This window comes from Cyanistes caeruleus, chromosome 2 (assembly GCF_971803275.1).
Source record: "Cyanistes caeruleus chromosome 2, bCyaCae1.hap1.1, whole genome shotgun sequence".
In the NCBI taxonomy this organism is placed as follows: Eukaryota; Metazoa; Chordata; class Aves; order Passeriformes; family Paridae; genus Cyanistes; species Cyanistes caeruleus.
This window is the reverse complement of record NC_141702.1, coordinates 77805711-77821356: the sequence shown is the minus strand read 5'-3', so window position 1 is coordinate 77821356 and position 15646 is coordinate 77805711. Positions and strand designations below refer to the sequence as shown.

At 38.8% G+C, this 15646-nt stretch overlaps 2 protein-coding genes and 1 long non-coding RNA gene across 7 annotated transcripts in view; 1 reads left to right on the top strand and 2 right to left on the bottom strand.

Moving 5' to 3' along the window:
• BIRC6 (baculoviral IAP repeat containing 6) overlaps window positions 1–14186 on the top strand; it is a 175370-nt gene extending 161184 nt beyond the window's left edge. For all 3 annotated transcript variants that reach the window (XM_086878080.1, XM_086878079.1, XM_086878081.1), the window contains 6 exons: window positions 1192–1409; window positions 2036–2197; window positions 3488–3565; window positions 7696–7884; window positions 10846–10980; window positions 12081–14186. In XM_086878080.1, coding sequence (XP_086734206.1) covers window positions 1192–1409; window positions 2036–2197; window positions 3488–3565; window positions 7696–7884; window positions 10846–10980; window positions 12081–12260 — 962 coding nt within the window. In that variant the 3' untranslated portion in view covers window positions 12261–14186. The remainder of the gene's footprint in view (window positions 1–1191; window positions 1410–2035; window positions 2198–3487; window positions 3566–7695; window positions 7885–10845; window positions 10981–12080) is intronic.
• On the bottom strand, window positions 47–12500 carry LOC147654946 (uncharacterized). The gene is made up of 6 exons (XR_015283522.1): window positions 8487–12500; window positions 6262–6408; window positions 5870–5977; window positions 4987–5154; window positions 1598–1759; window positions 47–1480 (listed from the first exon to the last, which is right to left on the bottom strand). It is a non-coding gene; the product is annotated as an uncharacterized LOC147654946 (long non-coding RNA).
• LOC111926969 (uncharacterized) overlaps window positions 13430–15646 on the bottom strand; it is a 25661-nt gene continuing 23444 nt past the window's right edge. Inside the window, exon 4 of one of the 3 annotated variants that reach the window (XR_015283518.1) lies at window positions 13430–15069. Coding sequence is in view for 1 of the 3 variants with exons in the window: in XM_086878086.1 (XP_086734212.1) it covers window positions 14558–15069 (512 nt within the window). In the remaining 2 variants the exon portion in view is untranslated. The remainder of the gene's footprint in view (window positions 15070–15646) is intronic. The other 2 variants (XR_015283519.1, XM_086878086.1) reach the window with 2 other exon arrangements.

The window sequence follows — 15646 nt, the reverse complement described above, 5'->3', positions numbered from 1 at the left end:
GTGTTAATGTGTGTGTTTTAGAAAGCAGACACTGAAGAAATGTGTGTTCTGTTAAACAGAATCCTTTATTATTTTAAAAGTTAACAACTGTCTTACATACATGACCACTGATAATTTTCAAATGAGGAAAATTGTACATTTGTGTTTTCAGGTTACCGACTCATGCACTCTTTGAACTAATAAGAAATGTTTTAAGCATGCACTGGGGTAATTCAAGGGATCAGATTAATTCAGTGATGTCATGGTATTCATGCTTTCATTACAGTAATGATTTTTTGTGAGTCTTTCAGTTCTCAAATTACGTTGAAATGTTTGATTTATTTAAAGCTCATATATATTTATTTATATATAAAGCTTCTTTTTTTTTAAAATAGAAAATAATTTAAATCAAAATGTGTTTTTTAAATGAAACTGCAAAAAATTTGATTGTGTCCTTTGATGAAGTGCAATATATTACCTTTGGAAAATGTGATTGGAATCGGTCCTTATTTTAGCCATAAAAGGAATGTGTTACCAAAGTAATTCATAAAGAACTATTAGTATCTTATCCAAAAAAGAGCTATAAAATTACTGGAAAAACATGTTCACTAAGTATTTTTTGAGTTGTGGTGACAGCATTTGCAGTCACATTTCTTTGCTGCTGTATTTGTAAGAGGTTTTCCTCACAAGTGTTTGTGGAGTGTATGCCAAGAGTAGGAGTTAGGAAGGTTTGTAGGAAGTGGGAGCATTTCCCTCTGGCAGCTGTGCTGCAGATTTTGTGCAGCAAGTGATTAAAGAAAACCAGCTCCACTGCAGTTTTTCATGGTTCTTCAATAACATTGCCACCAGCACGAGTAAACACCGCTGGCACTTGGCTTCACACAGTTCCATTATTAGCATTATTATGTATTTTTAAGTATCATCATATTCCTGGCTGGGAATAGCTGGTAGCTTTCCAAATTGGGAGTGGTGTATATTTGACATATATGGCATATGAAAGTTTGTAAATTAGCTGCAGAAATTGTTTCAGCCCAGCACTTTTAATGCTTTGGTTTCTATGATCACTGTTAACTCACAAAACACATATTTTTTTTGCATTACTGTGATGTAAATTAAACTTTCCTGTTTTTAATGCTCATAATCTTTATCCAAGACTAATCCACTATAAACTTCCCTCCTTTCCCGATGAACTAAATTTTTTTTCTCTTGCAGATACATTTGAAATGGTTTCCGAAGATGATGACGGCAAATTGGTTTTCAAAGTAAATTACCACTACATGTCTCAGGTAAAAAACGCGAGCGACGCCAACAGCGCTGCCAGGGCCCGACGTCTGGCTCAGGAAGCCGTGACTCTTTCGACCTCACTGCCTCTCTCGTCTTCGTCCAGCGTGTTCGTGCGCTGTGATGAGGAGCGGCTCGACATAATGAAGGTAAAGAAGCAAAGCTGCGTTTAGCTCTCTCTTCAGCGTGGCACAGAAGTGTTCAGGAAGGTGCCTGAAATCTTAGGGAAAAAACAGAAATATTTCATGTTCACTTTAATTGCTGTCCAGGTATTAATGGCAGTGGTAGTATCAGAGTCTGATTTCTCAGCAGCTTGGCAGGGGAAGGGAGAGCCCACCTGGCCCAGGTTGGCCAAGGAGTCTTCACAGAATGGGATTCTTTCTTTTTCAGCCAGTTATTCCAAAGGGAAAAGTTTAGTGATGTTGCTCCATTATCTTCACCTGTGACTGTTGAAGTTGCAGGCAGTAGGTGTGGAGAAGTACACTGAGAGCTTCTGGACCTGTATTTTGAAATAAACAATCTAGTAATACATCCAATAGGAAAGAGTTTCATCTCTTTGAGAAATGAGTGTTTGCAAAGGGCTTTGCTTACCCACGGTATCAGAATGAACAGACTGACAGCCTGTGTATGATTATGACATTTATTAATAATTCCTGCTACTCAGCAGGTAGAAATGAAATGATTCATGTAACTTAAAAAATCTCAACTGTGTGATAGATCCAAGGGTGGGGATTTTAAGTGTTCTTTTTTTTTTTTCCTCTTTTTAATGCTGTAGGTTCTCATTACTGGTCCAGCAGACACCCCGTACGCAAATGGCTGCTTTGAGTTTGATGTGTATTTCCCACAAGACTATCCGAATTCCCCTCCACTTGTGAATCTGGAAACAACTGGAGGCCACAGCGTGAGATTTAATCCAAACCTCTACAATGATGGCAAGGTAGGTCAGCTGGGATCCTGTGTTAGATGTAACAAAAAGTGAAACAGATGAAAGTCGGGGGTTTTTTTGTGATGGAATTATGGATCAGCCACTCCCAATGTACAGGAGGAAGCTCTTTGGTTAATACTGGTCTTCAGACCAAAATGAGGAGGGATTTGCCAGTTTCAAGTGGGAATTAGTCCCTTTCTAAATAGTCTCGCAGAATTTTGGAGGTCCAGCCTTTATGAGCTGGATTGGACCAAAAAAGCAAGTACTTTTGACTGAGAAAAATGTTCTTTTCCAACATTTTTTGCTAAATGAACCAGTCAGAAATCTGTTTTGTCTAGCTGAAATACCCTTTCCATGGACAGTGTGCTTCATATCAGCTGCAGTTGAAGGTTTGCTGAGTGCCTTGTCTCATTTTCTCCATTTACTTTCTATGAATGTGGACACAGAATATAATTCCTAGTTGAGACTTCATCTCCGTTTTTCTTTGTCTAGTTTGAAGTCTTGGAAAATACTTCCTCTAAGTTTTTTCTGTTTGTTTTGTCTCTTTGTTTTCCCTGTTTTGGATTGTTCCATTTCACAATAAAATTCAAGAACACCATAAACTTCCCTAAAGTTCAGATCAATCACAAAAGTTAAGGAATAATTCCAATTTCTTGATAGTCTGGGTGTCAGAAACCACCTTTTTCGTGCTTAAGCAGAATGACTGTCTCTAAAACGCACAATTACAGGTTTTATAACAGTATTTAAAGCAGAAAGTAGAGAATCAGACAATATTCATAATTTTTTTTTTTTTTGAGCACTAGAATCCATAAGTTTCCTGTGAGAAAAAGTAATCTGCCTTTTGTTTTATGTTTATTAGCATGCTGTTTTTGCTTATCCACAGTATTTTTATCTGTTTCTCTTTCAAAGTAGTCTCATGGTCTTAAGCTACACCAGGGGAGTTTGAGGTTGGACATTAGGAGGAATTTGTCCCCAGAAAGGGTGATTAGACTTGGGAATTAGCTGCCCAGGGCAGTGGTGGAGTCACCAACCAATCCTGGAGGTGTTCAAAGGAAAGACTGAACCTGGCAGTCAGTGCCATGGTCTGGTTGACGTGGTCGTTCAGCCACAGGATGGACTTGACAATCCCTGAGGTCTTTTCCAACCTTATTGATTCTGTGACAGGAAACAAATTTGTCTTTTAGAATGCTGTTGTAAAAAAGTTTGTAAAAGAATGAATGTAATGTCAACATTCTGTTCTGTCCAAGTAGAACAATTTTGTCATAATATTTGTCTGTGGTACTAATAATGTCACCTTTTCAGGTGTGCTTAAGCATACTTAATACATGGCATGGGAGGCCAGAAGAGAAATGGAATCCCCAAACATCAAGTTTTTTGCAGGTGAGCAATTCCTTCTTTCTCTTCAAATGTCATTTAGGAGTAGTAAGTTGTCTCTTACTCCTAATGATTCCTTTACTAGAACATTTAAACCAGAATAATCTTCAAGTAAGCATAAATAAGACAAAAGTCCAGAAAATGTCCTTGGAACTCTAGGAGAGGAACACTGCTGAGGAGACAGGTTCTTCAAAATGCTCTTTCTAATGAGTTTTTCTGTTGGTCTGGTCTCAAAGAGCAGCTGTTCATGTGTGCAGTTCATTCCTGCACCAGGTCTGCTCAGATGATTTCAAATAGTTTATTTTATTTTCAAAAAGGGAAAAAAAAAATAAAATAAAGACTGGGAATCCTCCCAATTATGAAAAATTTATGAAAAAAAAAGCTTTATGACAAGCCTTTCATGGTGAAGACAAAGGAGGCTCCACACTGTGAGAGATGAGAAAGTGAAGTGCTCTAGTGCAGACTGTAGCCTTCCTCCTCCTAAGTGTGCAGGTGAGCTGAGTAGAGGAATAAAGATGGAGGGAATGGAAGTGCAGTGATGCTGTGTTCAATAATAATTAGTGTTGCATTAGACCAGAAATTATTAGGGCATGCAGTCCTTATCATTTTCAGCTTTATTTCACAGACATGCACTGACTCACAAGCAAAGACATTAAGTAAAGCCTGCAATGGCTTCTTTCCTATGGCAGTTGCTGAATTTATTCTAAGTTTGGAGTAATTATTATGTAGCACAAGGTACAATTTCTGCTCAAAATCCTAGAAGACTGCACAGCTTCAGCATAATAGAATTACTGCCTTCAGCAGAACAGATTTCAGCTTGTTCAGGATTTGGCCTTGGAGAGCAGATTCATCGGTCTCCTAGAAGTTCAAGAATAGTCTATTCCATTGTGTGGAAGTCAGGCAAGTGAGGCAGAGTGCCAGCATGGGTAAAAGAGAATTCTTGCCTAAGCTCAGTTACAAAAAAGAAGCAAGAAAAGGTGGAAGGAGGGGATGGACTACTTGTGTGAAATAAAAGGACATTGACCAAACATTCAGGAGAGAAATTAGGGAAACTAAAGCTCAGATGGCACTGATGAAACTGTTGAGGGTTATAAAGATGACTATGAAGAGATTTTCATAATTAGCATGCTGGCAGCAAAAGAACACATTTTCCTTAGGCTTTCCAGCTGCTCAGTGGGGCAGGAAACCTATTGACAAGGGCATGGAAAAGGCAGAGGTCATCTCTGCCTCGCTCTTAGGGGAGGTAAGACCTGCTTTCCCTTGTCCCTGAGCCCTCACTAGGGTTGTCTGTGAGAATGAGGAATTACCCACAGTAGAGGAAATGGTATTGAAGCTGCTTGGACTCACGTGTTCATGGTACCAAACCTCATGAAGCCAGGGGAGCTGAGGGAGCCAGTCAATATCAGTGCAAAGCCATTTATTCTTACCTTTGAAAGGTACAACAGTCAAGGGAACTTCCTGGCATATCTCACAATCAGCTTCAGTATCAGAGAGGGTCACACTGGGATAGGTATCCAACACTTCCTTAATGAGTGCAAGTCTCTCAAGATGCAAATTCTCCTGATTAAGAGATGAACTGCAGTTTTGGACTTCAACTATAAAATCAATGTAGAAAGGTACAAGTATTTAGGAAGTCTTGCTTTCACTAAAGTCCTTTTTCTTACATTAAAACGTTAGATTTGATTGTTAGAAATCATATGCAGCATGAAAGTTTATCATCTAAAACTTCTTTTCAGTGTTTCATTTTGAGAATAGTAAGAAAACTATTGGAAAAAGTCCCATCCCCACCACATTGAGAGAAAATCACTTTACAACTATTAAATGGAAAACAGCTGTAGGACTAAATAAATTGCTTGGAAAGAATTAAGCACTACATGTTTTTTCTGGCTCAGAGATTGAACTATTGCCAGACCACCCAAAATACTTCAGAAATTAATTTTTATTACCCAGTAAAACTGGAAAATCAGTGTAGAATTTCTCATTCATTACAATTATAATTCAAAGTATTGACTGCTTAATCAGGCCCAGAAAGTACAGTGCTGCAGTGTCAAATTTCTCTACCATAGCTGCTTAAAAAATATAGATATCTAAGATACAAATTTTTTAAAAAGCAAAAGCCTGTTCTTCCAAAGACATGTAAAAGCCACAGACATCACCAGAACTCCTTTCATATCCAAAGCCTTGGCCCTGAAGTCACTCTACCGTGACTTAGCACACTTGCATCATATTCTGCCTTTGTTGGTATCTGTGTGGCCACTTGCTTCATGAAACCTGATTTGTGAGGCACATTCTGTGTTTTAATACATTTACCTATATTTTAAGGTTTGACCCTAAATAATGGGCTTGCTTGTAGTCGAGTGCAGGGCAGGTACAGGAGACTGTGATGGTGCACACAGTACCAGCAGCTACCTGGAGCACCTGGCAGAGAAATAGAAAAACTTGGTTAATTTTCCTTCTCAGTCCAATGAGGGATGCTGGTTCACATCTTCCCACTGCACAGCTCCATGTCCAATCCATCAGGATAAAGACTTGGCTGCCCTAGACTGTCCATCTGTGTTGTAATGAAAGCACAGCCACTGCATAAGGGCAAAGTGCCATGGCACCTAAAGGAGTGAGGGTGTGTTCCTGTGAGGTGCTGGTGGGACTGAGGATAACCTGTGTCATTCAGCTGGCTCACGGACAGCTGCTTTGCTAGGAGTTACTGACCTGGTGTAGTGTCTGTGGAGTGAGGAACCATCACAGAGAGGATGGGAAGCTGGAACCCTTCTCTGCTGGTTTTGCTATGGGAGAAGCTCCAGGAGAGTGCCACGCTTGAGCACAGAGCACATCTGTGGATGTCAGGGCACTGCCTGTGAAAGAGTCAGAGTTTGGATTGCTGCTGACATGGTATCTATCTGATGTGAGCTGTACATTCTGCATCTACCAAGAAATAGGAGGGTTCTTGTCCTCCATATCCAAATTCACAAATTAGGCTGCTGAATTAGGGAATGTTTTAAAGCTCTAAGTTGTACCTAGGATGGGAGGAGAATCAGTTCCACAAACAGCTGCCCTAACATGTGGGCATCTGCACCTAAGAATGCTCAGTGCTGGAAATGACATTCCTAGGTCTGTAACATATCATCACCTTTTCACTAATTGATTAAATATAAATGTTAAAATCACCTTGGTTGAATTCTTTTCAGTTCTGGAAGTTTGTGTCACAGAACTGTAATCCCTAAAATTGTTGCTGGTGGACTTGCTCCTAAGTACATAAGAAAAACTTGCCCTCCAGTTAGTAAAAATCCAAGTTGATGGGGACAAGTTTTTTAATACTGGAAAAACTAGCAAGCCATCAAATCAGGAATATGCATCTGCATTTGGATACCTAAGAGCCCAATGTGTCTGTTTAATTATTTGGGTTTTATTAGGAATAGCTGAGTATACAGATAAATGCCTTGAATTTATGTCAGCATCTCTTCACATGTGTGCTGGATAGTAAAATCCAAAGGAGGAAAATAGTTACTTCCTAATTACTGAGTAGTTGTTGCTTTGGTCATACAGTACTGAAAACATTTTTTTCCCTTAAGAAAAATACTGAGATTTTGTTTTATTGGCATATGACACAGTATTGTTTGTAAAATCTGAAACTAAAAGGGCTAAGAACATTCATTTGAAAGAAAAAATGGGAGACATTGTAGATCAGGGTTAATTTCAGTGGTTCACATGGCATTTTACCTCCTTTTTTCTTTTCCATCTAGTTCAGAATTAGAAGAATTAGGGAGCTTAGCCAGAGGGAAAAAATCAAAATTGTTGACTGACAACTTGAAAAATACACTTTCTTTCACAAAAGGGCCAATCAGACACATCTTCCTTTAAAAACTTTCTTTTACTTATAGCTGTATGTTTGTTTTGCAGGGTTTTAAGTTACATTTGTCATTTTCTCAGCTAAATACACAGCCACAGGACTCGGTGGTTTTTTTGTGTAGTGACAGTTTAGGTTTGAGAGCATGGATGTTCCCTGCTTGCATGTAGCCTGGATCACAAATGGAAGGACTTTGCTATAGAAATGGTTTTGCTTGTAAGGTGAGCAGAGCTGTGTACATTTATAAGAATACTTTGGTAGCATGATTCTAGCATCTGGTTTCTTCTCTTAACAGGTGTTAGTGTCTGTCCAGTCCCTAATACTGGTGGCAGAACCATACTTCAATGAACCAGGTTACGAACGATCGCGAGGTACTCCGAGTGGTACCCAGAGCTCCAGAGAATATGATGGAAATATCCGACAGGCAACAGTCAAGTGGGCAATGCTTGAACAAATGAGAAATCCATCACCATGTTTTAAGGAGGTAGGTTTTGTGAAAGGCAGTATTTCTCTTTATTGAGTGTTAAGAATAATGCAAATATTTGGTAAGATCATGCATGAAATGTCTGTTTTAACCTGCAGCAACTGACTCAAGAGACTGAAGTGAATAACAATGCACCAAACTTCACAGATTGTTTTCTGGGAAACAGGAGTGCAGGCAAAGTGGGGCTGACCTGAATGGGATCTTGGTGCACAGCTGGATAAAACATGGTTCAGTCAGCTTGGCTCACTCTTATTACTGAACAGGATCTTTTCCATGACCTGTAACATCTGTTGGTCAGCCCAACCAAGGAGCACTCCATGATCCATACTCTGCATAAATAACAGGCAGTATTTTCTCAAGGATCATCAGTTTGAAGCAAATACTAAGAAACACTTCAGATACACCAAGATAGTGCAATTTGGAAAAATGCCTTAAAAGAAATCCCACAAAGCATCTGCACTAGAAACCTGCGTATTTGAAAACAACTGTCTTGATGCTGCTAAAAGCAGTACTAACCTTCATTCATTCATGCTGTCTTAAAAAAAATAAATAAATCAAATTGCTTAATTTATTTACATTCCTGAAAAGAGACTAAAGCTCACCTGTAGCATCACAGAAGTTATTAGTTATTTAATTATAAGGGATTTCTCTCAGTGTCTGTAGTCCAATTCCTTTCCCAAAGCAGATGAGTTAGATCTCAAAGGCTTGAACATATACAGCAAAGAATGCAAGGAAAAAAGGGCTGAAGAAATACTAAGAGAATCTGTATAAATATTAATAGAAAATGTTTGGTCAAACATGAGTCATCCCACAGTACTCCCAGGGAATATTTCCAGAAAAAGACATCTTGCGCTGAACTACTACAGCTGTTGCCAGTGTTGAAGCTTGGAACCATCTGGAAGTATCACCTATGCTTTCAATTGTCTGCATAATAAAATGTTGAAAAAGCCTAATTGTTTTAGGATTATTCACATTGCTGGGTGTGACATCTGAGATGTTGATCTCCTTTCCTTGATGTCATAAAAAACACCATTTGGAATACAAAACCTTTTTTCATTAAAATTACTGTGTCTTGTGGAATTAGAAAGCATTGACACTTTACCTGCACTATAAGTGTTAGATATTTTTATCCACATGCAGGTGAAAAAGTATGTGCAGTGTATGTAGGGGTATTGAATTAATGAAATAAAACCTGGTGGTGGTTCAGAATTACGTCTTAAATGTTCTACTCAATAAGTAGAAAACCATGATAAAGATAATATGCAGACACGATCCAATAACTTCTGCTAATAGGTCTTTTTCTTCTAGCTAATGTAATGGTTTCACTTTGGCAAAAGGTGTTCTCAAATCACAGTAAGATTAAATTAATTTAATATATTAGAAAGCAATGGGCCCCCTGACAATAATGCTCCATGTTTCTTCTCACATGTACAGAAGTGAAGGATATGCAGTATTACACCATTTGGTAACTGAATCCCAGCTTATTGTTACTGCACTTTCCTTTAAGAGTCTCAGTAATCGTGTGCTTACTCTGCAGCTCAGCTTTCTTCACACTGCTGGTTTGAGGCAGCTTTGGAACAGTTCTAGATTCCATCTGCATCCATCCAAATGGAAATGCATCTCTAGGATTATCTGAGCACTTCTTTGGGAGATTCCCTTTTTGTTCAGACCTTTAGGTTTTTTGTAGGGTTATCTTAGAAACCTTAACAGTGATGATCAATTCAGTAACACAAATGCAAACTCATGCTGAAGACTGAAGCCTAAGAACGTGGGTCCTGAGAGCTGTTGTCTTCAGAAATCTGAGTTGTTTGTCTTCAGTGTCTTAAATGATGGGTAGGCTCGGGAGATCTAAATTGCCAGTCTTTGGGAGTTTTTCCAAGCTCCATTTTGGATTTAAGGAATGTATCCAGAATTGAAGTCAATCACACTTTCAATATGCAGTTCCTCTGATAGCTATTTTCTCTAACCTCCAGAGCGAAAAATCATTTTTCCCATTATGTTACAATATGGCCAAGAACTCTCAGAGCTCAATATCATTTCTTTGGTTTTATTGTTTCTTTCACCATTCAGAGTTTTAGAAAACTTTTTAAGACAAAGCCAACACTAAACAGAGTTTCACAACTTTGTATGAGCGTTGATTGTTTGGATTTTTTTTAAACTCACATATGTACTTCAATACCAAAATTACTCTTCAATCAAATACTGGCTCCCATTCAAACTGGGCAGCTCAACTACCATGGCCTGAGAATTCCTGTGTCCCAAACATGCTGCTTCTGCCTAGAGCAAAGTGGTTGCATCCCCTCTGAAGCAGTTTGTATGATCCTTCTCTCTGCAGAAGCGCATAATGTTCCTGTGCTCGTACTGCCAAAAGTGTTTCTGCTCATCTGTTTACTTTTGGGGCATCTCCTGGTCAGTGACAGGGGAGGATGTGGTGCTTCTGCTTACTCTGTGCTTCTCTGGCAAAAAGGGGCAGGGAAAGAAACACTGAAAGCCTCAGCACTGTCTCTGTGCAGCTCTGCTCCTGTGCAAACCTCGTGCCTGCGTAGTACATCCAGCTCTGAGCTGCAGAATGCAAGCAGCACTCCGCTCTCCCTTTTGCTTTTGCTCGGTGTGTTTCTGGCACGGGTTTACCCAGCTAACACAAGTGACTGCTGAAATGGCAGGCTGCACACAAACAATGGATTCTTACAAACTTTAAGAGATATCCAGACCAACAAACTCCCCAAAATAGCATCAGCTGAATTCAGAACAGGTTCCCCCAGGGCTTTTTCCAGTTGGATTTTGGAAACCTCTGAGGACAGAAATTCCAATTTTATCTCCAACCTTGTTCAATTCTGAATTCTTCATACAGATTTTTTTTTTTCCTTATATTCAGTTAGGCCCAGAGATGTCTTGCAAATTTGGTATTGTTAAAGTATGTGGTTCTTCCATCCATGTTACATTGGGAATGTTTTCTTGCAGGTCATCCACAAACACTTCTTCTTGAAAAGAGTGGAGATCATGGCTCAGTGTGAGGAGTGGATAGCAGACATACAGCAGTACAGCAGTGACAAACGGGTGGGCAGGACCATGTCCCACCATGCAGCAGCTCTGAAGGTGAGACATTTATAACAAATCTGGGTTTCCCAGTTGTCAAGAGATTAAATGTGTGTGTATTCCACTTCCCCAGTATTTTTACTACAAGTTGGATTTTCCTTTAGCACCTGTCCTGCGTATTTTTCTGTGAATATTTGTATAAGACACAGTGACCCCAAGTTCAGTTCAGTTGGTTGGAGCATGGTGCTGATAATGCCACAGTTGTTGTGGGTTTTATCCCCTACAGGCCATTCTCTTCAGAGTTGGACTTGATGATCCTTGTGGGTCCCTTACAACTCAGAATATTCTGTGATAATAGCTTTTTTTGTTAACTCTGAGGGTGGGTGGAGGTACATGATAAAGTTGTGTTACAACCAGATCCTTGGCAGAAAACAAGCTCTTAGAGTAGACAAGCAGTTAATAAACCGTGGTCTGCTACAATCAGTGTTATCCTGTGTTAACTTTTATCAAGTTCTAACCATTATAAACATTTTCTGCCTTCCTAGACAAGTATTACCATTTGTGTGTTTTGTGACTACACAGATAACAGGTCTATATTGTTTTTAATATAAGGTTTTATTTCCCCTGAGGTGTAAACCCCAAATTTTAGAAGGCTTCTTTTTCCTATTGCCAGACATCCATTTTTTCAGTGTGACTGGTCTTCAAAATGAAGTTACTGTGATCGGTAGCAAATCTGCATATCTGTCTCTGTGACAGGTCTCATCATAAATTTAGTTTGACTGTATGACCTACCAAGTCCAAGCCAGTTTCTGCTGTGACCCCCAAACACAAATGTGACTCAACTTTGAGACCAACAGTTTAGCATTTAGAGTGATGCACTTGTTGGCTGCAGTTCTGCTGACTGCCCTTAGGACTAGCCTTAGGGACTAGCAAAGTCCCTAGCAGCTCTTGCTAATTATTCTGTCACTAAATGGAAAGTAGCAGTCCTTAAATATAGGGGAGAGGTTGATCCAGACATGGAAATAGTACATTTAAGCCTTTTCTACCTAATCCTCTTTTTGCCTTAGAGTGTCTAACCTTGTGAAAAGTATTATTTTAACTGTGGTATAATAAAAGTATTATTTTAACTATTCCACACTGACCTGTTTTTATATATCCAGCGTCACACAGCTCAGCTGCGGGAAGAACTTCTAAAGCTTCCCTGTCCTGAAGGGTTGGATCCAGACACCGATGACTCTCCAGAAAAATGCAGTGCCACAACAAGCTCAGAAGAGACCATGTTGCACGACCAGGTTAAACCCAGCAGCAGTAAAGATGTCCCCACTGATTTCAAGTCATGAGTTGCATTGACATGGACTTTGTAGACACAACGGCTTTGAAGCACAAGCCAAATATGTCAATATTTGTATGTAAGAAGTTAATTATGTAATAGGTAATGAAATTGAAACTATACTATGCCCTTAAGGATATACAGTTTAATTAAAAATGATCTTTTATTTACCTGTACAAGAGTGTAAACTTTTTTGTGCTTTTATTTTTCAATTGTGAGAACCACTGATTGGTATGTTTAAAAAGTTATGTATACAAAAAAAATGGATAAATCACTGATATATAAGGGAAACTACCTTAGGAAAGAATGTTTACTGAATGTTTATTATTTTTTTTTTTACTTGTAGAGTGAGGGCGGTTGTAACAAAGAATATATATTGGTCATTCTTACAGCTACTATTTAAAGTCAGAAAATTTTCACTGAATTTGATAGATTTTACGTTTGGCCATATATTCATGCTCATATTTGATTCTAAAGAAAACCTCCTGTATACTTCAATAAACGTTAAATGGACATGATCCCTCTTTTATGATTTACTGGTACATTTTTTAAATAAACTGCCATAAAATATGTTCTAGCTGAAGACTTGCACTTGTATGACTGAATTCATTACAGTCAACATACTTAATTTTATGCTTACTAAATCTAAAATGCAGATGAAATAAATGCACATGGTTTTACCTCATGCCAAATTTGGACTTCTGAATTAGTTGGGTTTTTTTGGCTATTTTATGCAAACTAACAGTATTCTAAATTTTTTAAGGGCTATTCTGGAACAAAGTCTTTACTGTATTGAAATGTCTGATTTTTACATACTCAGCTGTACTCTTACGTACTGACACACCACACAGACGCCCATGTCCTGTTAGTTCCTGCTGTGTAGACTTACTTCCAGTTTTATACTTGCAGCCACAGATCCCTAACTAATAGGGTAAGGAGTTTACTTGATTTAATAATCAAGTCTCACTTTTAACATAACATGAATTGCTATCATTGTTACTAATTTTTGAGCAGTCCTTGAAGGACTAAAAAGTTAATACTGGTATTACCTCAGACTAACGATCTGTGTGTATGATAAATACTATAAATCAGGCAAAACCAGACATTTTTTTGTTTTCTATTTGTTCTTTGTTTATAAGTATCACGCTGGAATTTTTTCACTTTTTGTTTTACAATGTATTATTTCTAATCATTAAAAATGGCACCAACTGAGGTTGTGTTCTTATGCTGATGGTTAACGGTTAGTTCTGATACTGAAGAGCAGTTTTTGCGTTCTCCTGATGTGTTGTGTTAATCCAAGGCCTGTTCTGATTGTACATACCTCTCAAAATACCAGCTTGGCTACATCTGTGGAACTTCAGGGGTCCTTAGTCAAAGAGCAAAACAAGCAGCCCTGTGCCAGAACTGCTGGTAAATACATGAAACAAAGAGCTTATGCCACATAGTCCAAGTGTTAACAACTTCATCAGGGTTAAGACAGCCCTGCATTTTTCCCAATGGGTATTTACTTACCTTCTATTACTGTGCAAAATGACTGTGATACTCCTGTAAAGGCTCCAAAAGGAGAATTACCCACTGACTTCCAATTATATTTGTTAGGAGTTTCCATTAGAGTTCTTCATTTACTGCTTAAACTGTCTGCCTACAGCCACAGTCTTTTTATAAAATCCTGGTACTTGTACCAAAATCAAATGTGTTGAACCCAAACATCCTTTAAACGTGAAGACTTTTTTCTTTACCATTAGAACATAAGACTGAAACAAAAAAAAGTACCCATCTTGCATTGATTTGACATGAGGAAGGTGGTTTAACATGATTGTACCTTTATCTCCGGTGTGTATTTATGGTTTCATAGCAATGCTAATGTGAAGTCGCTGCTGCTTAATTAAGCAGATGTAAACAGCTGCATGGGATATTAAACTCTAATTTGCATCTACATACCAATTATCCTTTTTTTTGCTCTAACATGGGCTAGAATGGTATTGTACAAAATTAATGCAGAGATTCAATCCTTAATAACTTGCAACTGTGTTACAGTCTAGTAAGTAAACCGTGAACTTGGCAACAAATACAAAATACACATTGTTAGGTTTTTAAGTACACAAGGTAGCTATGTTACTTGGCAGTAACATCACATAAAACAGTAAAATGCTGTGAGGCGGTGGTAGACTCATCTCTTACCATTCCATCAAAGTGAATAGAAACCTGTACAGTCTGATGACAGTTTCTAACAGTCCATTCAGGTCCTGTGTTTTTAACTGTTAAGCTGATTTTGTAAAAAATGTTGTATAATTCAACAGAAGTTATTTACAAAAGTGCAAAGGGCAGCAAGCTGCTAGTTAGATCATTATGGAATTTTACTCCAGGTTTTTTGGTGCTGCCTTTGGCCCAGGACTGACTGTTGATGCTACAGTTCTGCAGTGTAGCGTGGGGTGTTACCAGGCATTGGAATTGCTGTAGCCACTCTGCCAGAGGAAGAGTGTGGCACCACAGGGTAAGGCAAGAGTGTTCCCTGTCTGCTTCACAGACAACAATTCCAAGCTTTTCTGACTGTGTCACTGCAACCACAGTGTCTACAGAAGAGGAAACATCTCGGCAATCCATGAGACCTTGTGCTCCATGAGAGCAAAGCCTTTGTCCCACCGATTGCTGCACATGAACGACTGTTCTGTTCTGCAGCTGTAGCCACAGCCCTCTCCATATACAGCCAGCAATGATGGTACCTCTGCAGGAACTGTGATGGCTTCCTCTGGAATTTCCTCTGGGTAAAAGATATGCATAAATGTATGGATTAATGCTCCTCTGTAATTCTGCCACTCCTAGAAAAAACAAATATGACAATCTAGAAAAAAAGAAAAACTAACCAAACAAAATTTGAAACATAAAAGCTGTAAACAACTTCCAAGTTTCACTCCAGTAATTACATGTTAAATGTTTAGGTAAAAGCAGAATAAAGTACATGTGACTATAGATCGACTGGATCTGCAGTGACCTGTGTGGCACTGTTGGTTGGGCTGTGTTACTGTTTTTCTTCTGTAAATCTGTTCCATAAGCTCAAGGCAGATACTGTGCACCTCTGCCAGCCAGGTGAGGAGACTCTCCTGCTGACACAGGTAAAATCCTGCTGACACAGGTAAGGCACTGGGCTGCTGACCACTTCCTTGGAGCTTCAGTGTGAGTGTGCCAGTGCTGTGCTTGGATGTTCTATTGGCAGCAGTGGAGCATCTATTCTTTGCTTTAAAAAAACAGAAAAGCGAGAGAAAGCTCCCACACAATACAGGAAATGTACCGTACTATTTTTGATGGCTCTCTCAAATAGGGCATTCAGTTTCTGGCAGGATCACATTGTTAAGAAAACATGACAACAAAATGGTCTTTTTTTCCAGCTATGTCATC